Below are 25,355 nucleotides of genomic sequence, written 5' to 3'. Positions count from 1 at the left end.
TTCCTTTTTTCGACAATCAGGTTATTCAAGCCTGCCATGTCCTTACCAAACAAAGGACAGTCTCACAAAGTGATTTCGACAATGTCCCCATCGGGAATTGAACCCGGACCTCCAGATCGTAAGCCCAACTCTCTAACCACTAGACCACAAAAGCTGTTACAAAACTTTAACAAACAAAAAAAAGAGATTCTCGAACCCAACAATAAAAAGTCACTCCTTAACCTCAATACCACTTTAAAACTTCACAAAATCCTTCGTACCACCTAACAAAGGCAAGTCGGTTGACATACGAACAAAACAAAAACATAAAACCCCAAATCCGTTCAGTGAGGGGCAATATACTTCGGCGAAGTGAGGGCTTGGGCGTACGTGAATTACTTGTAGCTGTTTGTAGGTAGTACTTGGTAGGTTGGAAGTTATGCGACCTCGCGGTGTCAAAGTTACGGAACTAAAGTGACCGCAATCCCCACCACCAAAGGACTGCTCCGTTTTGCTTTTCATATAAAAGTCACCATCCAGCCGATACTATTATCAGTCACCTGCTCTGATTAAACTAGTGCAAAATGTTCACCAAAGTAAGTCAGGAATATTTTGTTCGGCATTAATATTATATTTTATTTAAGTAATTAAATTAATATATTTTAAAATCGTGGTAAGAAAATGTGGCCACTTCAAATTTACTTCAGAACCATAGACGTCTCTTAAAAAATACTAAATCCAGAACTAAGCCGGAAGCAATTGTACCTACCTAATTGGTATTATAAAGAAAACTAACCAAGCTTTCAATAACCTCAGCAAGAATAAACAATTAATATCCTTGGCGTGAAGATACCTACTTAAATATATATCTATTCAGCCTGTACCCACTGCTGGCTATTAGGCCTCCTCTCTTTCACGCCATCCTTACCGGTCCTGTGCAAGTCTCATCCACTGCTTTCCGGCGTAACTCACAATGTCAGGTGACTATCGGGCTGGTGGTCTGCCTCGATATCGCATACCATCTCTTGGCGGTGGCCATTACTGAATGGTGATTCAGTAACAACGTTAGTCTATCTGTTGTCTTCCCGTCTTACCAAGTGTCCTGCCCGTCTCCACTTAAGCCTAGCGATTCGTATACCTACTTACATCTTAAATATACTTAGTGTATGTTTTCCCTAATTAACAATTGGATCCTTTATATAGCTAGACCAACACTTGGTTTTAGTATGAATCTCGAAGTAAAGTGTTTTTTTTTTTTCAAAAGGTTTCTACAAAGGACCTATCTCTACTCAGCTAAGAAAACATTATCATACTTTGTTTATAAATAGTTACATTTATAATACCAGGAGTTTCGATTTTTAGGGTTCCTAAAATCGCGCAGACACTGTCCTCATACAATTTTGGCCAACTACACGTATAAAAAGTCTTTCCACGATAGCTTGTAACATTGGTCTTCTAAGTGTTCTGACTAACGCCTGTTGCACGGAAAGCCAGGAATAAAGCCCCCTTGCAACGCTGTCCCAGCTCTGTGGAACAAGCTCAAAATTTTCGGGCCTGGCAACACTAGGGTTATAGCATACCCAAGTATTGTACCCCTTTATTCTTTTACTTGTTTTGCCTCGGATGTCCAAAAAGTCTCTTATTTATTTGTTTGTTTGTTTTCATAGGATAACATGTAGTGCAATCAACCTCATTATCCACATATTAACTGTCAGAGTAACTGTGCGTTCGTCTGCAGGTTGTAGCCCTTAGCGCCGTGTTGGCCGCGGTCAACGCTGGTCTGCTGCCGGTACACCACGGCGCCGTCTCCTCGCAGAGCATCGTGCGACATGACGCGCCCGCGCACTATGCGCCAGCGCACTATGCCGCCCCCCTGCACTACGCTGCACCCGTCGTCCACGCCGCCCCCGTCGTCCACGCCGCCCCTGTCGTCCACGCCGCTCCTCTTGTAGCCCATGTTGAGCACGTAAGTCTTTACATGTAACTCATTGCGCCGTATCTTCATGACGCGCTCCACTACACCATCCCTGTCATTTACATCGCTCTTCTTGTAATCCATGATGAGCACGTAACTATTTACTATGACTTAAGATATGTGATACTACATAAGCGGTCTTCATGTTAATAAAAAACTAACTGTACCTATCTATAAAATCACAAACTTCCTAAATATTAATAATATCTAATTAGAGTCTCACTGAAAAAGCTCTGATAAAATGCAGAACAAAAATAAATTCACCATCTCTTGGTTATCTCCTCACATAAAAATGCTCCTACACATTATACCATAACCGCATTACACCTTCATATATTTCCAGGCCCACCCTAAATACGACTACGCTTACTCCGTGGCCGACCCCCACACCGGCGACCACAAGTCGCAGCACGAGTCCCGCGACGGAGGTGCCGTCCATGGATCCTACTCCCTGGTCGAGCCCGACGGTTCCGTGCGCAAGGTCACCTACACCGCTGATGACCACAATGGGTAAGAATCTATCAACTTTTACAATCTACTGAATTACTGCCTAGCGATTGCTTGGTAGTATTAGAATTCACTCACTAAGTTTATAATATGACTTAGATATTTTCTATCTTCGTTTTCCATTAACAACTCTACCTGTCTACTTGGATTTACCTCTACCTACCCCAATTGGGAATATAATCGTGAACGTATGTCATGTTTTGGGCTGAAATAAAGGTAGTCACTTAGACGTATTACAATACTACAGCATATTTTCCTCAAATCGCATTAGTTTCACTCGCTCACAAAAATCAAGTGTCATTAACTTTAAAACGAATAATTGCCTTCTAGTTTCAACGCGGTGGTCCACAAGACCCCCGGCCACCACCCCGCCCCCGTGGTCCACGCCGCCCCCGTGCACTATGCTGCGCCCGTGGTCCACGCCGCGCCCCTGGCCCACTACGCCGTCGCACCCCTCGCCCACGGACATCATGGCCTCCACTACTAGACCACTGCACTAGCAACATTATTGATATGATCGTGATGGATGACTGATGATTGTGATATTTATGTGTACATAATGATGATGATGAATATGAATCTATACTCGACTGTAAATATACTCAGCTGCTGAACAGTTACGAATTTGTTTCAGTTGTGTTATATTAATACCCTTGCTATCAATCAATGTTCCACATAAATAACCTTAAAAATGAACTGCAATAAGATTAGCATATCAATCAATTCAACCTCAAGGGCCACACAATAAATGGCCACTTACATATAATTAAACCTTTCAAAACGACGTCGTCATGTGGGCACAAAAGTTTTAAGACAATAATCTATTATACCATACAATTAATTAAAATTTTACCACACTTTACCCTTGAACAGTAAGGTTGGACAGTAGCGGGTCATAATTAGTCTAGTTACTGGTCTACCAAAATAATAAGAGCCTGTTCATTTTTGCTGGTGTTTAAATTCAAGGCAGTTTAGAAAGTGAGAGATAATAGTGGGGTTTACAGACAGATCACTTTAATTTGGTCAGAATACATAGTACTACGCGTGGTTGCGTGCGTGCGCCTGAGCAGTGCGCAGACCGAGCATTTTGGTGCGATAATTACGCTTTGGTATGAACAGTTGTGCAATTTACTCACTACAACGCGTCTGCGCGGCGGCCTAGAAAATCTCACAATTAAGATTGTACCAGTGCTGTTAAGCCATTTCTGACCCCTTAATGATATGTATGGAAATATGTATGTAATTTTAATAATAGCACAAGTATGTCTGCGGTATTTCATTGATAGTAAATCATTTGACGGCGGTAGATACAGACGCTACGCATAAACAATACGCACATGGTCAGACTTCCTTTAAAAAGGTATGTCTCTACAATAACATCAATTTAAAAGTAATCACCATAACGACTAAGCATTGCGAACGTGCAAACAAATCGTACAGTAATGATACAAATTGTGGCAATTTCCTTCGTAAGCTCGATAAAGGTTATAGTGTTGCGAAACCACCAGGAGTGGTCATTATGGCCAGAACTTCCAAACCAGGTACAAGTCTAATACCGCTACCGTGGAAATTCTACACAATGAAGGCCCTAAACATACACCCATTGTTGTCCAAGCTCATATTACGAAGGAAAACCTACACAATCCAACGCAATTTACAGTGAAAATATAAATGACAGGAGATAATTTACTTAAGCCTTCGGAAAACTGCGATAAGTGATACTTAGTCGTATTTATTTCACGTTTTCTGACTGTAAACCTTGAATATCCCACGTTTTATCTGCACAATTTTGCAACTATTTCTTATCTAAATGAGATTAGCAGTAAGTATTACCACAAACTCAAAAAAAATACGCTACGCTAAAATAAATGCGCTCATGAAGCAATGTACAATTATACTGTTTTGATTTTGGTAGAAACATTCCCAAGACCTATTCTGATTTCCGAGTAAATAAGTATTTCAATAGGATATTTTATTAATTAATACAATAAACGAACTTAGTATGTAAGTTTTTATTACTGACCCTATGGATCTTCTGTAGTCGAATAAACAATTTTTGAATTTGAATTTCAATGCAAAACGCACAGTCAAGTGACAGACTTGTTTTCATTATTTTATTTTCGACCAATTTCGTTTGTCCACAATCTTTGGAAACGATCTCATCTGATCTGAGTGGGTAGAGATGATGAACAACTTTTGAATATCGGTACTCATCAGTCAAAACTGCTAAGACACCCGTCACCAGCTACATCGGCTGTCAACTTTCGTCACCAGCGTTGCAGCAACGGTGTGATCACTCGCGGAATGCGAGCACCGAACACGACCTTGCGCATGCGATTACCATCGGACGACGTCACGCGTGACTTGGCGCTTGTTCACAGTGAATTCTCTGATTATGTCACTTCATATGAAAAACGTAAAGAGATAATTATATTTTTATTTATTTATTTATTCATTTATATCAGACAACACAATAGTCCATAGATGGTTAGTTAAGAGTGTGAGTAACAATTCAACTTATAGCTATGTTAGTATTTATTATATATGACATGGTATAAACATTTATAACGCTTTCACAGATGCTGACCACTGCTGACTTTTTATTCGTAATAGTATGACAGTTGGGACTGAGAATGGGATTCTCTTAAAATGCATAAATGGTTTTGTCATAATTTTAATTATCATAATCCTTTTCGCATAACGTTTTTAAGCATAATAGTACTTTCCCATAATAACATCTAAGAATATAGGTTTGTTAGGTATAACTTATTTTTGAACTAATATTTGTTGGTATAAATTTTATTCGCATATAAATAGGTATCCATAATTCTTTTTTAGAATAATAGTGTTTTGTCATAATTTTTACAAAGCATAACAGTAGGTTAGGGTGCGGCGGGGGTGGCCCTTGGGCCACTCCTGCGCCGCCAGCATGTTTATCTTAAACACGAAAAGTATACTGAATAATCACCAACAGCATGAAATAGAGTCAAAAAATATAAAAAGTCACAATCATGAACCAAATGCAGCCAAGGAAAAAGTAAGTTTCGGAAATGTTCAAAGTTGTGCCAAAACTTTTCTTATTCGGAGTATAGTTTTTATGCTTATAATACTTATGCTTATGGTAGTTATGAGTTTCAAAATTATGCTTAAAAAGTTATGACAAATTAATAATATGCGTAACTAATAATAGGACAAGTAACATTATGCCATGGTACATTATTACATAAAAAAATATGCGTAAAAATAGAGAACCACTGAGAATATGCACACGTATTTATGTATGAATAGCAAACAGTTATTGGAAGTCACGATTATATGTATTTAAATGACATTTTTTATTTAAGTCTACTTTAGAAAGTAATATGGCCAAGGAAAATAACCACTAAGATAACCAACCTCCTCTTATCAAACAAGGAGAACATACTGTACCACGGTGTTAGCTCAATAGTAACCCTGACACCTGGGTTGATGGGGTTGATAGTCCACCTTACCACCCATACGACAGGAGACGAAACAGCACGACCATACTCCAGATAAGCTCTGGATATTATTGTCGAATGGTGAAACAAACTTTAAATAATCAAAATTCCGAAACAGTAATTGTAACATAAACAGTGAACGCCACTTTAGTAATCGTAATCGTGCGCAAGAGCTTTGTTTCGGTCGAGATCGGAGCGATTTTAGCTCATTCATTCATGTCATTGCTCCGACAATCGAACTATCGACATTAGTGGTCGACTTCATGTCCATTTTGCCATTTATTCCCTTTGTCTATTCAATAATATGCGAGTACTAGCTTTAGCTACGAACGTCAAAGAATATTATTTTCAATGTACTTATACTTAAAGAGATGTACTTATTAAAATATTTCTAAAATCGAGAATATGATTATGCTAAAGTACCATTAGATATTGTAAATTAAAACCATTTCTTTTCATAGAAAAACACCTTATATTTGTCATGCATTGTAAAAGATGTACTTATTGTGGATTTCTATAGTTTGACAGAATAGTTTTTAATTAAGTATTTAATGCTTATTGATACCGTTTATTTTTCAACGAAAAAAAAATAAGAAGAGAGACATTAATGGATATCACAAACAATTAAAAAAATCGAAACACTTCGCAATGTTTCGCAAGGAAATAATTTAATTTTTATTTCTAATGAAATAAAAAATAAATCTAATCTCATTTTACAGCGGGCACTATTAGGTGTGTGCGCCAAATTCAAGTGTAAAATTTAATTAATTAGACTCGTATTTTGTTGAACAAAAATTGGGAAGTATTTCGGCTTTTTCATGAAAAGTAAGTATATTATATAGTTGTTCGTATAATAAGTTAGTTACGGCCTCCGTGGCCCAGTGATTGAGCGTTGTGCTCACGATCCGGAGGTCCCGGGTTCGAATCCCGGTGGGGACAAATCACAAAAATCACATTGTGATCCCAAGTTTGGTTAGGACATTACAGGCTGATCACCCGATTGTCCAAAAAGTAAAAAGATCCGTGCTTCGGAAGGCACGTTAAGCCGTTGGTCCTGGTTATTACTTACTGATGTAAGTACGTAGTCGTTACATGAGTCATGTCAGGGGCCTATGGCGGCTCAATAATAACCCTGACACCAGGGTTGATGGGGTTGGTAATTCACCTCACAACCCACACGATAGAAGAAGAAGATAAGTTAGTGTGTTTTATTGTGGGTAATACATATTACACTTTGCTTATAGCAATCAACTGCTATCTGCACTTTTTCCGAGTGTAGACTGTATTATTACACGTTTTAATATTTGAATACTTACGTAAAGTGATCCTTTTGTAAATAAAACTACTTTATAAATATGTAATAACTTACCTCTAGCTTTTGTCACAATGCTAGTGACACATGTCTACAAACAATGGTTAATTATTCCACCCACAGGAATTTCCGAAGTCTCTAATTTCCATAGAAAAAATTTCATTTTTCATGAAATTATATCTGATATGTACCACTGCTCGCTGAAGGCTCTGTGCTTGATTCGTCTTGCAATGAATAACTACCCCAGTTGGGATGTCTTCGTGAGCTTATGACTGTTATGTTTAACCACACTATCCATCTAAATTTAGCCAATGGGCGTCTTCTACAGTGAAGCAGCGTGGTGGAGTATGCTTCATACCAACGTGAGAAAATATCCTGCTCAGATTGCGACTTACAGAAGAAATTACAGACTTAGAAGGCGGTCTTATACTTAGTTCATCTTGCAATATAATGTACTTCTGACTAGCCCAATTACGTACCTTTTCGTGGACGTATGTTACGTTGGCCTATAGTTACAGGTAAAAAGGAAAAAAATGTACCTTGCTGTTAGTATAGGCAGAGATAACTCCGTATTATACAGGGAGTTAGTGACACGGCACCCAATTCGGAAAGGGATGATTCAGACCGTGATTCTCAGTTAATATCCAGTGGAATTTTATGTTGGAAATGTTAGTGTTCTTTTTTTTCTTTTCCTTACAGTTCCATACTTTTGTGACGGAAAATTCCACTTGATATTATTTAAGAATCACGAGTTGAATCATCCCCCTCAATATTCGTAAGGTGTCACGGACATAATGAACAGCTGTATATAATAGCTATATTATAGTATATATATACGTAGTTTATTACCATAGACCTGCATCAGCGTAAAGCCTCCGAAGCGGATGTGGCGAGCCGTGACGAACAGTGCCCTTGACACTGAATACCGCTGCAATACAACCTAATTATATCACGTACTTTTTGCTTTTACCGAGCACTAAACTGACCTACTTCATGTTGTGGGTGTGTCAGATATGAAATGATTCTATTCAGCATGTGAAATTACTTACATTGAAATTACTTTGATTATAATAAATTAACAACCAGCTAATTAATAAACGAATCTCACCTGAGACTGCCCTCAAGATCATGCTTAAGTCCCTGTTTTTTTATATAAGAATTGTCACATTGACATGATCTTGAGGGCAGTCTCCAAGCTGAGATTAGTTTATTAATACCACTCTTAGAGGAGGATTAGGACTTATAGAAGTTACATATCGAATTGATTGTAAATTATCGAATTGTTTTTTCCCTTACATATCGAATTGATTGATAAACTAGTAAAATAATTTAATGCACACAAACAAGAAACGATCAAACACGTTTCAATTTGCACTAAATAATGTTCGTATTTGTAGTATTTAGCGCGTCAATGATGATAAAGCGATCAATCATTCTTATGCAATACCATTGTTATCGACAATTTAATAATTTTCGGGCGTTTAGCTTAAATTTCGTTGATTAAGCCTTGAATGTTTCCGGGCAAATATGAAACTTGATGTTAATCGTCTCTGAAACTAAATGTTCTGAGAATGCGAGTAGGATATTACTAATCGAGACCTTGGTACGAATCAATAAACTCGATCCTATAGAGATTGATTGTTCATACTGGTAATGTACAACTTGCGTTTTGAAAGTCACGATTACTAGGTTATGTCGTCAAAATGTTTCTTTATTTAATGCTTGTTGTACGGTCACGAGCATTAAATGTATACACTTTGGTACCATGTCACATTAACTTTTTTGACAAATTGAACTGTAAGTCTCACTAAATGTCAAATATGTTAGTGCGACAGAGTCCTAAAGTGGGTACATTATATTGCACAGAGCCCCGATCTTCCGGCTCCGTGGGCAGCTTAAATAGCTTAAATGATAATTGCAGCGTGATCAAAGTCACTGTGGTTCTGTGTGTCTCATCCGGATACCGTAATTGCACCAATGAGTTATTAATTTATCTTAAGTGCAGTTCTCACTAACACAGTTGCGACCATCACAGATGGTGATACAGATTCCGTAACACGTAAGTTTAACACAAAGCGCGGTGAAGCGTAGCGATGGATGTACCTCTGCTTACCCTTAAGAAATATAATACTCATATAATTACTACTAACTTTGTAGAAGTGACATCTCGATTCTGTGTCCTCAATAGGCTGGCCTGACTGGCCTACATTATGCAAATTACCAGTAAAAATATAAATATGATCAAATATTTTGATAATGTAGAATTGAGCTAAAAGTAAGTTTAATTTTACAGCAAGTAAGTCAGTCTGTTCCGAGGCGGAGGACAGGAGTCCTAGTACGGCTTTGAAATAGACTACTCTGGGCGCCATCCCACCCGCGTCAGACAGAGTACTGCGGGGCGGAAGGCAAGAGGAAAACCACTGCCCTATCTTTTCCTAAAAAAGTAGCATAGAGAATGCTACATCGTTGTCGGAGCTCTTGTGAGCGTGGCTCTTAAATTAGTGATCTGATTATCAGATCATCAGAAAACACTTATTGAGAATCAAGCTTTTTTTTCTATACCAATTGGATGGCGAGGGAAATATGCTGCGCTAGGTAAAGTCCGGTCCGGGATTCGCCACCTTGCTCTCTTAGCCGCTTGCCCACCTCGCTGATAAAGCGCTTCGCTTCAGAACTTAAATGTGGCTCTTAAATTAGTGATGATGAAGTTTATTACATGTAAATTACTTACTGGTTATCTCAACTCTTACTTAAATCGCAAGTTCGCAGTCACAGACGCCACTTCGAAGACATTGACCTGAAATAATTTAAGTGTAACCGTTTTTACTATAGTAAAGTACTCGAGTGCTCAAGTAGGTAGTGCGTGAGTTATGTAACGCGATCGTTTGTAAGAAATTACTTGTCATACTTCGCTTCAATATATCTCCACAATTAGTCGTATTTTGCTATTAATAACAGTTCAAACGTCTTTATAATTTTCTATGTATTTCCACTAATTCGTTTCTAAATATTTAGATGAAATGTGATGCATTTAGTAAAGAAAAATCTATATATTAATTAATAGGGTAGGCAGCCCAAATAATTTTCCCTCGAGCTGAGTTCAAATCTCCTTGAACTAACCAACTATTAAAGAACATTTAAACACACAAATTTTGGAGAAACAAAAAATGTGTATGGGCATCCTAATAGCCAATTTTCTGAATATCTACTGAAATTATCAACACAAAATTCTACCTGTCCCTTGTCAAAGTCAGACAATATCTCAAATACAGGTGTAAAAATATGCATTTGCAAAGTGACACCAAAAATATAAACAAATGTAAACGTATATATACACTGTGTAACTGCGCACCTAGGTCAAAACCCCGTCGCCGCTGGCGCCACCTTGAGAAATTAAATAAAACTCCTAATTTTCTTATTTTTTTCATTAAGAGAAATCCTTGGCTCGCTAATTGAATAACTAAACCCTTGAGTTTTATTGATTTTAATAATTGTTTATACGCAAGTACACATTAAAATAACAATTATAATTACCTACACCAAAATAAGGTTTAACTTAGGTACATTAATAAAAAGTAGCAACTTTCCGAATAAATTCTCTCTCGTCAGGGTCGTGAGGTCAATGTCCGACCTCATCAACCCGACAAACTAATCCGAATACTTACACTTTTTTTTTTTAAATAATCTACACTAGGTATACGAGTATGTCTATATAATTGTTACGCAAGAGAGAAACCACAGCCCCTTTTCCCTAAACATTAGCATTAGCTTGTGCTGAGTGAGGCCCTTTTTATCTCAGGACGTCCACCACCACCTTATGATCATTTCGACGAACATCCGTCTTGCTTTTTTGTAATTGTTTTGTGTTGATATGATGTTATTGTCTTGTTTTTGTGTGTGGCGCCCTTTTTTTATTTATTTATAATAAACTATTTCTATTCTATTCTATTCTAAGAATGCTGACACCGACAAGGGTGGCTCTTAAATTAATGATGTTATTAATTATATAATTATTTAATTGATTAATTAATTGTAATTTTTACTAACATAGATAAAAGACTTTTGTTACTAACAATTGCTATGGGAAAACACCCGAAATAAATGATTTTTATTTTCATTATTTTTTTTATTAAAACTAATAAAAGTCTCTTATCAGTCTTGTCACTAATTTCGATAATTTTCACATTGTCACTAGCAACTCCTGCGCCATATTTCAGCCTTATAACGCTAGTTAGCCACCTTTGTCTTGCAATGTAGGGCAGTAAACATTAGTTAAAGCATTCAAGACTCATTGTAGCACTTTTTCACGCGTAATACATGCATTTTTCACACGTTAGAATGCAATATTACGAAGTTTTGAAACAGTGGGCTAGTGTTGACACTTTGCATGTTCTTGTCATAACATAATTATGGTAGCCAACACGGGTTTGAACTTTGCCTTTCGCAACTAGGAAGTCTATGCGAAGAAAAACGGGGGGTTAAAAAGGCCACATTATAGCAATTCATCCAAAAAACAATTTATATTACTATCTGACATTTGTTGGCAATTCATTTCTAGGTTCTATTGGAGATTATTCGATATCCTATTTATAACTTGTACTTACCCACTACGTACTTGAATTTAACCTGGTCTTTTGTATTAAGATAATACATAGAAATTGGTATGAACAAAACTTGTTTCGACCTCGGGTGATACTTATTTTTAAATTGCTGCTGAAGGCTCTCATCCGGTACAAAATTTAAGACAACAGGCTGTGGGTGGGTGCCCTGTTGGGCGCAAATCTCGGCTCAGGGCGTTGTCTGAGAGAATATTATTTGAAATATTTAATCAACCTAATAGCGATAAATCGTTGACCACGTCAGCGGGGTCGGCATCTGGGTTCTGAAATGTTTGTTGTTGGGAGCTGATTGGCCGCCTCTATGACTAGAGTAATCTGGTTGTCGGGGTCGTATATTACGTCCTTCAGGCGCCGATACTTCTCAGTATCGTCCCTAAGCGGAATATATTGGGAAGTCGCAACTACCAGGGGATTTGGGTAGTGCGGAGCAGAGCATCGAAAACCTAAAACCGTGCATGATGGCATTACTGAGAGTAGAAAAGCGAAAGAAGATAAGAAGACTGTTTGTTTTTAATATGTATTTTAAGTGTAATAAAAAGTTTTTGTATTGTATTAAGAAGTGGAATTCTGTGGACTCTCACCCAACTAGAAATAGGCGTAATCTTATGTACATATTTATTTATTTTTGCCCTAATTTAACAGTAATATTGGTGACCGTTTTTATACATAACGAATACAAAATAAGTATTTGCAAAAGTGCATCGGTCTAACATACGCGCTACAGATATTTCAGCTTATTCCCAGTAAAAAAATAATTGCCTTACGATAAATCATTATGAACACGATATTTTATTGCTACCGTTTAAAAGATACAACACAATAACTAAACAACTTAGTAATAAATTACTTTACAGCATTATTATAATGCAATTCCCATGCTAAGCATGAAGCTGTCATTCACTACTATAAGAAACAACATTTTATACCTGTCGACATAAAAACTTAGCGTGCGGTTTTTCCTAAATACTTAATTAGTACACTAGAAAATAACATTTATTTGCGCTATAAATAACTTAAACAAACTTAATGTACCGTTAACAGGCATTTGCCAATAAGGAATCACGCTAGAACGATAGTATCTTGTTAAAAAACTACAAATTCCATTGTCGATTAATAACATATCTGCGACCATCGATTAATTGTTCCGCACATTTGCAACATCTATTTGAAAGGTTACGTTAGGGCTTGTTGGCAAACCCTGTGAAATCGATCAATGGATTTTTGCTCTAATAATTCCCACAATTATACACTGGTATATAAAGCTAATGAAGCAGTGTATGGCTGCATATTGTCTCAGGTCCCCTAGACAGTGTTCAGTGTGTAATTGGAAGATTACTGTGATTGGACAAAATGTTGTCTAAAGTAAGTTGACGGATTTAGTAGCACTTTAGAGCTTGTTGTAAAGTGGCATTTATTACCAAACACAACAGTGTCCCTTTAAAAGTATTTAAGATAGAATTTCGCCTGAAAATTATATGAAACGTTGGCGAAATGATTTTGGATTGTATTGGACTTTGAGTTACGTCAGGGGCTTTTGGCGGCTCAATAATAACCCTGACAACCGGGGTTAATGAGGTTGGTCATCCACCTCACAACCCACACGATAGAAGAAGATTGTACCTTCGACATAGCCCGGAAACTCTATACAAAAAAAATATAAATATGCGCTTAAATACATAAACTGGCGCTCATCTTTAAATCAAGCTTACTCCAAGCTTGAATTGGTGCGGGATGGAAAGTGTCTCTGCTATATGCTTTCGGGCTGACGTATGTACGATAAGGTGCAAAAGTCCAATCAGTTTCTTGCAAAGTAATAAATTAACTGGTTGCACTTAAGACCTCCTGGTTACATGTCGTTTCTGTAATAGACCAAAAACACCTACAAAAACATAAATTTTATAATTATTGCAACTAATGGTTTATAATTTCACCAATGTTTACAAATAATTTGCTGGGCACAGTGACTGCACTTTTGCTCTTTGATTTTACCTCTAAAGTCTACAGAATATTATTTAACTTTCCACACTTCACCCCAAGTCCAAAATTAAAAGTGTTAAATATCATGATAGTGAAGATTTAAAATGTAACTCTGCTACACCAGCAGATCTGGTTAGTGAGGCTCTGAAGGTCGGAGGAAGACCTACCAAATACCTGCAATAGACTTAGGCCGGGTTTCCACTGACGCAGAGATGGGCGGAGAAGAGCGGAGATGTGCGGTGATTGGTCAAAACCAATCACAGCGTTCGAGAGTGCGAAAAACGAACACGCTCTGTCACTCTCTCCCTCACGGTGATTGGTCGATTCCTGCACATCTCTGCTCCTCTCCGCACAGCTCCGCGTCAATGCAAACGCAGCCTTAAACGAATAAAGTTTTAATACACTTATCCATGTTAATGCGTACATTGACCTAAACACATTTGATAATCAATCTCTATTGCTATTGTTCAAGTATGTACAACAAACGAGCTTATAAGTTGTGATTAGATTCTATTATCCCATCTTTCAGCATTATAATGTGTATTATAAGTCCAATAGCTCTCATGGTTATGTTAGGTAAAGTGTGCAAGTTATGTTGTAACTAGCTATTGTGTAGGTTCATATAAAATCAATGATATAACACCCCATATTTGTCATGTTGTAGGAAATTATGCTTCCTAGGTTGTCATAATATCTGGTTTGCTTCTCTGTTTTATGTATTGATAGCTAAGAATCAGAATCAGAATCATTTATTCAACGTAATTATCATGGATAAACTTGTTGAAGGTCAATGTAACATTTTTGAATTTACGTCATTTCGCAAGGTGTTATGGCTGAGGAGAAGAAATGACAAGAAACTGCAACAGCAACACATCTTTTAAATCAATGAGGGTACATTACAAGTTATTTAATAACTAGAGGAACACATTCAATACCAGACATTTTTATCATTTAGGTAATCATTAATCTTATAATAGGCTTTTTTACATAAAGTAAGCTTCACGTGAGCTTTAAATTTGTTCTCTGACAAATTTAAAATATTATCTGGTATTTTATTGTAAAAACGTATACATAACCCCAAAAAAGATGAATTTAATTTACTTAATCTAGAATTTTGAACAACAATTTTATTTTTATTCCTTGTATTGTAAGTATGCCTAAGTTTCTTGTAATACAGCCCTTGTCTGTCAGTAAAATATTGGTAAACTATTTCTGTAATCGAATGAATAGTTTTAGAATTAGTTCAGTATTATTATTACCAGCACACAAACTAACAAACATGAACTCTTTAGACATAACATCAGAGTAGATTTGCCTATGGTAAAGGCCTTGCTTCTGTTACTTGTTTTAACCAATATAGTTACTAATTGATGTTTAACTTGATTGAATGAATAAACAAATGGTAGGCAAAGGTACCTTTTCATCTCATTCTTCTTTTTTTTTTAATTACAGGTGCTGACTTTACTCGCACTGGTATCAGCCAGCCAGGCGATCTTCCCGTTCCACCATCATCATCACCATCACCACCCAGCAGTGTCCCACCAGGAGTACCACAAGCACGATGGCCACCACCATCCCATCCCCATCCACCATCCCATCCCCATCCACCATCACATCCCCTTGCATCATCATGAGCCCCATCATCACCATCATGTCCCTCATGTACCTGTTCATCATGATTTCTATGTGAGTATTCTGAAATACGTCATCACGAGATTCTTCTAGAGTTTAAAATGTTAAGAGTCTAAAATGTAATTCTTACCGTGTGCCGCCTAAAGCGTAGGTAAGAGCGAGAGAGACAGATAGTCTACGCGCGCTTCCTTACTCCTTATTTGGACTAAAGTGAGAATGAATAAAGTCTAAAGAGTCTAAAATGTCATTCTTACCGTGTGCCGCCTAAAGCGTAGAGCAAGCGAGACAGACAGTCTACGCGCGCTTGCTTACTCCCTATTTGGATTAAAGTAAGACCCAGAGTAAGGTTGAGTTTTGCAACTTGACTAAAGACCGTCGATACCTTCCATGACTCATATTATCATCTTTTTTGTTATAAGTCGATGAGCCTTTATTAAATTACATTCAGAAACAGTTAACATAATAGTAAGGCTAAATTCAATTAATACAAAAACGAATTCATTTCATACTCAGATACTTAATTAAGTTAACATTAATTTGACTTATGGAATATAACTCTTAGTTAATAGTTTAGTTTATTAATTGAATTCGTGATATTCCTAAAGCAATTCCACATCGAATTGTAAGGCGATATTTTACCACCTATTTTCCCAAGTATATAAACTAGCAATTACATAAATAGTACATAAATTAAGCAATTAAAACCTGTTGCCTTCCTGCCTGCTGGCAGTTTTCATAACCACTACAAACTGTATCTACACCCTAGTATTAGCCAAGTTGTCACCCGCAATCCAATAGATGTTATTATGAATATAGATTCGTTTTATTTTGTTGCTAATGCTGTGTTTGCAAATTGATAGGTTGTAAAGGATATTTCTTCATAATTTTATGCTGATGACCTTATAAAAACACCACTACAACTTTTTTTCACGTGACTTATGATAGATTTGCCGCAAACAAACTTACTTATTGGTCGGACAAATGAGGAACGCTGAGGGCTCTCACCCGTTACAAAATATAAGACAATTTAAGAGTGCCTAATTGAGCGCGAATCTCGGTTCAGGGCGTTGTCTGAAAGATTTAATCGACCCTAGTGCGTCGATATCGATAAGCGCTGAAGGAGGAAAATCGTCGATCACGGGGGTCGATATCGGGGTTCAGAAGTGTGTGTCGTCGCTAGCTTGGGCCGCCTCTATGGCTAAAGTAATAGGGTCATAGAGTAACTAGAGTAATAAACAATGTAATTAAAAGTGCTGTCCTAATTTACAGTCATTCCCGGAGTACAAGTTCGCGTACTCAGTGCACGACCACCACACTGGTGACGTGAAGTCGCAACACGAGACGAGACATGGCGACCACGTCAAGGGCGAGTACGAACTGGTGGAGCCTGACGGCAGACACAGGAAGGTGGAGTACAAGGCGGACGACCACACCGGGTATGTTTACATTCTTTATACGAGATGAGACAGAATCTTCAGGTTAGATAAACGGACCCCGTGATAACTTGGGCTTGGGAGATTATGATACGAGACAAGCCACGGCTACCACGTCAATGGCGAGTACGAGTAGGTCTAGGCTAACGGTTGACTTGACACAGGAAGATGAAATACAAAGCAGTCGACCACACCGGGTATGTTTACATTCTTTATACGAGATGAGACAGAATCTTCAGGTTAGGTAAACAGACCCTGTGATAACTTGGGCTTGGGAGATTAGACGGCTAATAGTGGGGTTAAAATGGCCATATCGAAGCAGTTCATCTAAGAAAGCAGTATTGCAATTTGTCATTAGCGACATATAAAAGTAAGTGCGCAATGCAAACAAATTACTTTCTTAGATGAATTGCTTCGATGTGGCCATTTTAACCCTCCTGAACAGTTCAATTTCCAGGAGGGTTAACCAAGTTGCAAATAATTTCCAAAATATACGGGACTTTTATCACTGTCACTGTCGTTTTTCGTAATCATTTGCAATGTGACTAAGGCCCTGATTTTATGTTTTTCCAAATACGCTACACAAATTAACTATATTTCTGTCCTGTGTTCAAATTAATCAAGTTACCCATAAGTATTTGACTTTTTCACCAGCTGTCACGCTGGTGTAACAGAAAGCTCGGTGAGGTGTGGTCGGTAGTTAGTTCATCTTACGATAGATGTACTTCTGCCTATCCCGAATGGGATATAGACGTGAGCTTATGTGTTTGTTTACATTATTATTATTATTAGCCTATATGATCCCACTGCTGAGCAAAGGCTTCCCCCATATCTTTCCAAGTATCCCGGTTCTGTGCGAGCTCTATCCAGTATTTTCGATAACCGTCGAGATCATCGCGCCATCGTTTCCGGGGTCTACCACGTCTACGGTGTCCGTCCTGTGGTACCCAGTGCGTGATGATCTTTGCCCATCGTTCCGGATGCATGCGGCACACGTGTCCAGCCCAGTCCCACTTTAGCCTGGCGGTCCTCCTGCCAACATCAGCTATACCGGTTTTTGAGCGCGTTTACATTAATGGTTATAATATAATTTCGTTTACAATCTAGAAGATTCATCAAATACCATCTTTTTCCAGGTTCAACGCCATCGTGCACCACTCCTCGCCCCACCATCACGTTCACCTGGCTCATCATCATCACATTTAAGACAACAGTACAACGGCCCCGCCCACATAAGACTGATCTGAGAACCCCAGTATTGAACGAACCATTTAATGTAAAATATTGTCTAAAACAACCGCATATTAAACGTATTAGCGCTAATGGTACCTGCTTAGTTTTATTTTTTATAGACTCACCCACATAAGACAGCAGTGTGATTCTCTTGGAAAGCGATTCCCAAAGTGGCAACGATTGAACGAACGAATATAACGGTATGCTTTTCATCAAAATATAAATAGACCAGTCCATCTATTTACGTAACTATCAGCACCGTCTTTAGAAATGATTGTAGTTTCTAAATAAATTAAAAAATATAATTTAATTATAATTAGGTACGTAATGGTGCTAATTCCTGTAAATACCATCTAATTTTATTTTAAGTTATATCTGTCATTTTCTTATCCGCCGAAAAGGAAAGGAACGGGTAATCGACAAGCATAAAATTTATGGAACACACGTCAATTTTAAGCACAAATCTAAACCAACCGTCTAAAAATTTTACATCAGTCAATAACCCGACACGTTCATTTACTCATTCTTCCTAAAATTAAGAGCTGTGAATCATCCGTCCCTTTCCTTTTCGACGGATATGAAAATGACAGATATAACTTAAAATAAAATTAGACGGTGTCTCCAGGAATCGGGGCCAATATGTACTTAGATTCTACTTACATATTACAGACGCAAGGGTCCCTGGCGGGCCATACAAACGACATCAACGAGCTAAGTCAACGTATTTTTTATTTTATTATTTCTTAAACTTTATTATTATGACACATTTTTAGAACGCGTTAATGTTAAGTCTCACGAAACCAAAAACAAATTGCCTTGTTTGGAAAGAGACGATTATGTTGCACTTTTACTGAAATATTACCTACTAAACTATCGCCTATTCAAATTTATATGATTATTTTATCATAAAAGTTATTTCCATAGCAGCATATCCAGGCAAATATTTTGCCAGTCCCCTTCAAAGGCATCCAGATCGTCTTACGATGAAGAAAAGACAGGGGAGGCCTTTGATAAGTAGGGGGACACACAGGCTGGCGAAAAAAAAGCGAGAGAGTCGGCCCAAATAGAGGCTGAAAAAGATCGCGAGGAGTGGAAGTCTGTCATTCGAGCCCTACATCCTAACAGGGAACCATATTGAAGACTATAGAGAACCGGAGAGGAAATATGATTGGCCACCTGATACGACACGATTCATTTATAACAAACATTATAGAAGGAAAAATTGAAGGGAAGAGAGGAAGGGGTAGACCTAGGATAACATTTATGAAACAAATAAAAGAGAAGGTGCAGGTCGTGTCGTATCGGGAGGTGAAGGTTTTGGCGGGAGGAACAGAGGAATGGCGGTCACTCCACCGACAAGAGCGCAGCTCTTAAATAGAGAGAGAGAGATCCTAACAGGGGATAAAAGGATTAGAAGAAGAAGAGCATATGGTAATCTGTCAGAGGTACTATTACTATTATGATGTGCATTTCTGTAGAAATAACTTAGGTTAAAATACGTCTTGCTTCGTCGAAACGAGACGCTAATACCTAACAATACAATGAAGTCGGTAAAATAATAACCAGATCAAAATAATGTATCGTTATAACGATAATTAAACCTATGTAGGTTATATCATTGGAAACGGAAATACGGCTCATCAATTCCAGTCAGCCTACATACAGAAATACTTTTAATCTAACTAAGGTTATATTCTGAATGTAAGGTTAGAACATGTGAAAGAAAAATCCTGGTCAAAAAATAGTGCGAGAAACGCATGAAGAGAAAATTGCCCACTATAATTTACAGGCGTTTCGATCATTTGCCTTAAAAAAGTACGTTCGAATTTGCATGTGAATCGCTTAACATAAACATTATATCCTGTATTCTTATTATGGTATAAATCACCAATCAAAATAATAAATTAAACTACAATTAAACTACAATTAAACTGTCTTGATATAATGATTTTACAGGGATAGGTTTTCGTGCAGTTACAAAGCACGGAACCGTCTGTGCGGATGGAGAACACACCCTTAATTGTCGAGAGAAACTTTAAGAAAAAAAACTAAACTGATGATTACGATTCAGTATCCAATTACAGGTTAACCAATAATACGTTTAGAAGAGGATACTGGTCATTAGATTCACACGAATATCGTTGTGTATAAATACCACCAAATATTGCTTATCAATACCATTTTCCAATTGAGTGTCTTCACAAATCATTGATAACATGATTTGGAAGGTAAGTTCGGTGTTATCAATTTCTCGCTTATCAATGTGGTGCGACCTTGTGATAAGAAGTGATTAAGTGAAACTTAAGTACGGATTTGATAAGGACAAAGGAAGCGTATAGAATATTCAGTTATCAATTTAAGAACCTTTGGTGATCATAAAAACAACTTAAAGTAACTTATTAATGATGTCATTAGACGAATACAGCAGCCGGATACCTCTTCTGGTAATTGGCTCGACTATCCTGATACTTATTTTTTTCTCGAGCTAGTGATATTTTAGCAATGTGCTCCAAATCTTATGTATAGAAAATCATTTGCGACACAAAATCGAACTTATATTCTGCGAATAATACCCGGCCCACTTCAAATCACAATCAAGCGCCTGCCTGAAATATAATTGCAAAAACTTCCTTGGACGTATGGACAAACTTTGCTTTTAGTTTTCCATTTTTATAAATTGTTTATCGTGGTATCACCAGGCTGCAGTGTTACTGGGCGCGGCGGTATGTGTGCTAGGGCATGGCGTGGCTGTCTCCGAGCAGAAGTTGGAGCTGCGCTTCTCACCGGAGCAGCGCGGACACCACGGCGAGCTGGCCCACATCGGGCCTCACGCGCCTGAACATCATGAAGAATACGTTAGTAACTTCATCCTAAGTTCACGACTATATCCTAATTGAGGTAGTCAGAGATACATCCATCGCAAGATGAATTAAGTACCCACAGCTCACCGAACTTTCTATTAGACCAACGTGATAGGTGGTGAGCCGTATCTCTAATGGTCGAGACAACTGTGTTAGTGAAAATAAAATTAAGCAAAATTAAAAATTTTGAAAAAAACCCACGACGGTAAAAATCTCATCGAAAAAGAATAAAATAACTCAAAACCCCCGACTTAACCCAATTATTATGTAACGAAATATTATATTAGACTTAAAAATACTTTCTAAAAAAGAGTTGATATCTCGAGACATCGGTAATAGATATACTTAAGTACCTAAACAATGAATATGGATGTTTACAGATTTTTCCTAACGTGTCTGTTTCTCGAAGATATACTTAAATGTAGCGATAATAATTTTACCATGATACATAACCGAGGAATATCCGTCGGGGGCTGCCTTTTCTATATGAAATTTCAACAAAAATTTAATCATACTCATAAGTGTATTTTATGTCGTCGTTAAACATCTACAATTCTTCAATAATTGTATTCACGTCACTAGAAAAACTTTAGCTGGGTTAATGGCAGCCCCCGACGGATATTCCTCGGTTATGTATTATGGTAAAATTATTATCGCTACATTTAAGTATATCTTCGAGAAACAGACACGTTAGGAAAAATCTGTAAACATCCATATTCATTGTTTAGGTACTTAAGTATATCTATTATCGATGTCTCGAGATATCAACTCTTTTTTAGAAAGTATTTTTAAGTCTAATATAATATTTCGTTACATAATAATTGGGTTAAGTCGGGGGTTTTGAGTTATTTTATTCTTTTTCGATGAGATTTTTACCGTCGTGGGTTTTTTTCAAAATTTTTAATTTTGCTTAATTTTATTTCAGACTTTTTAGAGAGCATATACGAATTATAATCTATATAATGTGTAGGTAAGATCTCGCAAAACAATAAGTGTGATTCATCCTACCACATAATATTAAGTCCCTTATTATATATTATACAGTTGCTTTCTGTTTAAAGTTACCTCTATAACACTCATCTGAGAACATGCATCAATCACCCACGAACTCATTCCTGAAATCCGCATTGAAATCAGACAATACGTTTTAATTTTAATAATATTGCAATATAAACGTTTCACACTAATATAGCAGCGCCTCCTAGTGAGTTAATATCATAAGACTTATCTTAGACCATGCATCATTCAACTACGAACCCATTGCTGAAAACCGCATTGAAATTGGACAATTCGTTTTAATATTATTGCAATACTATTTTTCACTAATATTGTAGCGCCCTCTAGTGAGTCAAAGACGTAATTTTTATTATTTGGGAACATGCAATAAGCTACCACGTACACATTGCCGAAAACAGGATTGTAATCGGACATTTCGTTTTGATTATATTGCAACATTGTTTTGCACTAATATTGTGGCGCCCCCTAGTGAGTTACAGCCATGACACCTGTCTAAGAACATGAACTCATCAAACACAAACCCGTTATTGAAAACCGCCTCAAAATCGGATCATTAGTTTAAAAGATAGGTGGTAACATTACTTTGCACAAACGCACACACAAACATCTCTCACCCTAAACGCATATACCTGCTCCGTTCCGTCGTGGGTAAAAACTACACTTAAGATAAGTTAATAACTCATAGGTGTAAGTTCGGTACCGAGGTTCAAGGCAGCGCTTTGAGTAGCAAGCCGGTGTACCACATGACCACAGTATTTCAGTTATATTCGATGTTATATTATAATTAAGCGGTACCATAGAATCAGGAATAAAGGAATAATACTAGGTACGTATAGAACGAAAACTCTCCGCTCTCCACCAGCGGCTGAGCTAATTTTACCAACCAATAAGTTTACATTTGGTAAATTTAGTAATAATAAGTACGCGCGAATAGAGGCGCCCCGTATCGTCTTTTACTCAAGGTGTTTATTTCATTCGTACGGATTAAAGGTACGTTAGTACGTGAAGCACGAGCACGGACATTTGCCAGTTGGCTACGCTTTCAGCATATTATTCAGCATCATCTTTTCTGTATTACAGGCTTGGTCGTATCCCTCATATGAGTTCTCATACAGCGTGGCGGACCCTCACACGCACGACTACAAGGGCCAGCATGAGCACAGAGAGGGTGACGAGGTCCGGGGCATGTATTGGCTGCTGCAACCTGACGGGTTAAAGCGTATCGTCAAGTACAATGCCAACAAACATACCGGGTAACTACATATTCCTTTAATCTATGATCGTTTACACACTAACATCACTTTACAAGCTAATTGACAGCAGCTACCGACGCGACAGCAACAACCGCCGGGGAAGGAGCAGCAGTTTTCTAACGTCGACAGCAAACTGCTGCTCCTGTAGAACTAAGTCATCGTTTGCCATTTACGGACGCGAGTTTGCTCTATGTCAGAGAAACAATAGATCAGCCGTTTTAAATAAAGTCTTACTATTATTTGTTTAAAAGTGTTTGGTAATAACAAACGTTCAGGACCTCCGCGATACAGGGTTTCCCTAGTGCGGGGTCCGCTAGTAATGTATGACATGTTTAAGTTTTTTGCTAAATAAACATATTCTATTCTATTAAAAATAACGTCCAGTTCACTACAATATGTGATTATATTTCAATAAGATAACATTAGATCTGTCGAAGTACGTCAGCTAGTGTTGTGTCGATAGATTATTTTCGTATAGGTCCAATATGTGTTCTTTACACGTTACTTTTGTTTTTCCTGTCGTCATTAATTGTGTAATTTTGGTTCTTTTTAATTACAGATTTCTAGCCGATGTGCGTTACGAGAAGACTGGCCACGTTGCCCGCGGCGAGGATCGCCGTGAGGAGCGCAGACAAGAAGTTCAACTACCAGAAGCCAGAGAAACGGGCCCTCTTGTACCAGTGGTCGAACACCATGTTCCAGTATTCAAACACCACAGCCCAAGAGCTGAACGTGATGGACGCCAAGAAGAAAGCAGATCAGAACGCAATGAAGGTCGCGTTGAGGAGCGACGGGAAGAGCGTAGAGCGGAAATGAGCGAGGGAAGCTGGGGATGGATAGGACACATAGGTCGTGGAGAAGAACGAAGAGAGGGTCGTGGCGAGGAACGTCGTGGCGAGGAACGACGTGGTGAGGAACGTCGTGGAGAGGAACGACGTGGTGAGGAACGTCGCGGAGAAGAACGACGTGGTGAGGAACGTCGCGGAGAAGAACGACGTGGTGAGGAACGTCGTGGAGAAGGGCGTGGAGAGGGACGTGGAGAGAGACGTGGAGACGAACGTGGAGAGGGACGTGGAGATGGACGAGGCGACGGACGTGGACAGAGACGTGGAGAAGAACAAGGTAAAGGAGGTTGGTTGAGATGGCTAGAACACAACGAACGTGAGGGTCGCGGAGAGAACCGCGGTGAGGGCCGCGGTGAAGGACGCGGCGAGAGACGCGGTGAAGGACGTGTTGAGGGACGCGGCGAAGGACGTGGCGAGGGACGCGGAGATGGACGCGGTGAGGGACGCGGTGAAGGACGAGGAGATGGTCGCAGACTACCTATGCCCATTAGTCTAAGACCTATTGAAATTCGCAAAGAAGAGGAACCACGTCGCGAGGAACCGCGCCGCGTTGCCGAGGTACCACGTCGTGAACCCGAAATAAAATACAAGCATATCCCAATAATCAATCATAACATTGTACACAACAAACCTGGCCCACGAGTTCTTGAAAATTATGTAATGGAAGGACACGGTGACAGACGTCGTGGTGAGGAGCGTCGTGGAGAGGAACGTCGTGGTGACGAAGGTCGTGGCGATGAACGTCGTGGTGACGAACGTCGTGGTGACGAACGTCGTGGCGAGGAACGTCGTGGCGACAAACATCGTGGCGACGACTGTCGTGGTGACGAACGTCGTAGCGACGAACGTCGTGGCGAGGAACGTCGTGGTGAGGAGCGTCGTGGAGAGGAACGTCGTGGTGGAGAACGCCGCCGAGGCGACGAACGAAGTGAAAGACGGCGTGGCGAAGAGCGTCGTGGTGAAGAGCGTCGTGGCGAAGAGCGTCGTGGCGAAGAACGCCGTGGCGATGAGCGTCGTGGCGAAGAGCGTCGTGGTGACGAACGTCGCGGTGGCGAAAGCGAACGCAGATGGGAATCCGAAATTCTGCGTGAAATTGAGCCCCGTCGTAGACAAATGCAACCATCACACCACCACATGCCTTTAGATCTACACAGCCAAAATTTCCGTGTTCCTAGAGACAACAAGCCCCAAAATACCGAAAAGAAGGCGGAAAATACCGAAAAATCTACTTAA

General features: G+C 38.7%; 3 protein-coding genes across 3 annotated transcripts; all 3 read left to right on the top strand.

Moving 5' to 3' along the window:
• The first annotated feature begins 469 nt into the window (after window positions 1–469).
• Window positions 470–3,081, top strand: LOC126367106 (cuticle protein 8-like). The gene is made up of 4 exons (XM_050010514.1): window positions 470–575; window positions 1,718–1,945; window positions 2,298–2,464; window positions 2,792–3,081. The coding sequence occupies exons 1-4, from the start codon at window positions 564–566 to the stop codon at window positions 2,946–2,948; spliced, it is 564 nt and encodes a 187-aa protein (XP_049866471.1). The 5' UTR covers window positions 470–563; the 3' UTR covers window positions 2,949–3,081.
• A 10,112-nt stretch (window positions 3,082–13,193) lies between these two features.
• LOC126367113 (histidine-rich glycoprotein-like) lies at window positions 13,194–18,169 on the top strand. The gene is made up of 4 exons (XM_050010523.1): window positions 13,194–13,233; window positions 15,301–15,534; window positions 16,750–16,916; window positions 18,050–18,169. Exons 1-4 carry the CDS (start codon window positions 13,222–13,224, stop codon window positions 18,117–18,119), a joined length of 483 nt encoding a protein of 160 aa, XP_049866480.1. The 5' UTR covers window positions 13,194–13,221; the 3' UTR covers window positions 18,120–18,169.
• A 2,193-nt stretch (window positions 18,170–20,362) lies between these two features.
• LOC126366959 (ribosome-binding protein 1-like) lies at window positions 20,363–25,355 on the top strand. Its single transcript, XM_050010302.1, has 4 exons — window positions 20,363–20,374; window positions 20,846–21,001; window positions 23,105–23,277; window positions 23,837–25,355. The coding sequence occupies exons 1-4, from the start codon at window positions 20,363–20,365 to the stop codon at window positions 25,353–25,355; spliced, it is 1,860 nt and encodes a 619-aa protein (XP_049866259.1).

This window comes from Pectinophora gossypiella, chromosome 5 (genome assembly GCF_024362695.1).
Source record: "Pectinophora gossypiella chromosome 5, ilPecGoss1.1, whole genome shotgun sequence".
Taxonomy (NCBI): domain Eukaryota; kingdom Metazoa; phylum Arthropoda; class Insecta; order Lepidoptera; family Gelechiidae; genus Pectinophora; species Pectinophora gossypiella.
The sequence above is the reverse complement of the archived record's forward strand: the minus strand, read 5'-3'. Positions and strand labels throughout refer to the sequence as shown.

What these genes read in the sequence shown, in the direction of transcription:
- LOC126366959 (XM_050010302.1), top strand. An exon ending in CTGAACATCATGAAGAATAC is followed by an intron (nt 21,002 to 23,104) that starts GTTAGTAACTTC and finishes TCTGTATTACAG; the next exon opens with GCTTGGTCGTATCCCTCATA. An exon ending in AATGCCAACAAACATACCGG is followed by an intron (nt 23,278 to 23,836) that starts GTAACTACATAT and finishes TTTTAATTACAG; the next exon opens with ATTTCTAGCCGATGTGCGTT.
- LOC126367106 (XM_050010514.1), top strand. An exon ending in TTGTAGCCCATGTTGAGCAC is followed by an intron (nt 1,946 to 2,297) that starts GTAAGTCTTTAC and finishes ATATATTTCCAG; the next exon opens with GCCCACCCTAAATACGACTA. An exon ending in ACCGCTGATGACCACAATGG is followed by an intron (nt 2,465 to 2,791) that starts GTAAGAATCTAT and finishes ATTGCCTTCTAG; the next exon opens with TTTCAACGCGGTGGTCCACA.
- LOC126367113 (XM_050010523.1), top strand. An exon ending in CTGTTCATCATGATTTCTAT is followed by an intron (nt 15,535 to 16,749) that starts GTGAGTATTCTG and finishes CCTAATTTACAG; the next exon opens with TCATTCCCGGAGTACAAGTT. An exon ending in AAGGCGGACGACCACACCGG is followed by an intron (nt 16,917 to 18,049) that starts GTATGTTTACAT and finishes ATCTTTTTCCAG; the next exon opens with GTTCAACGCCATCGTGCACC.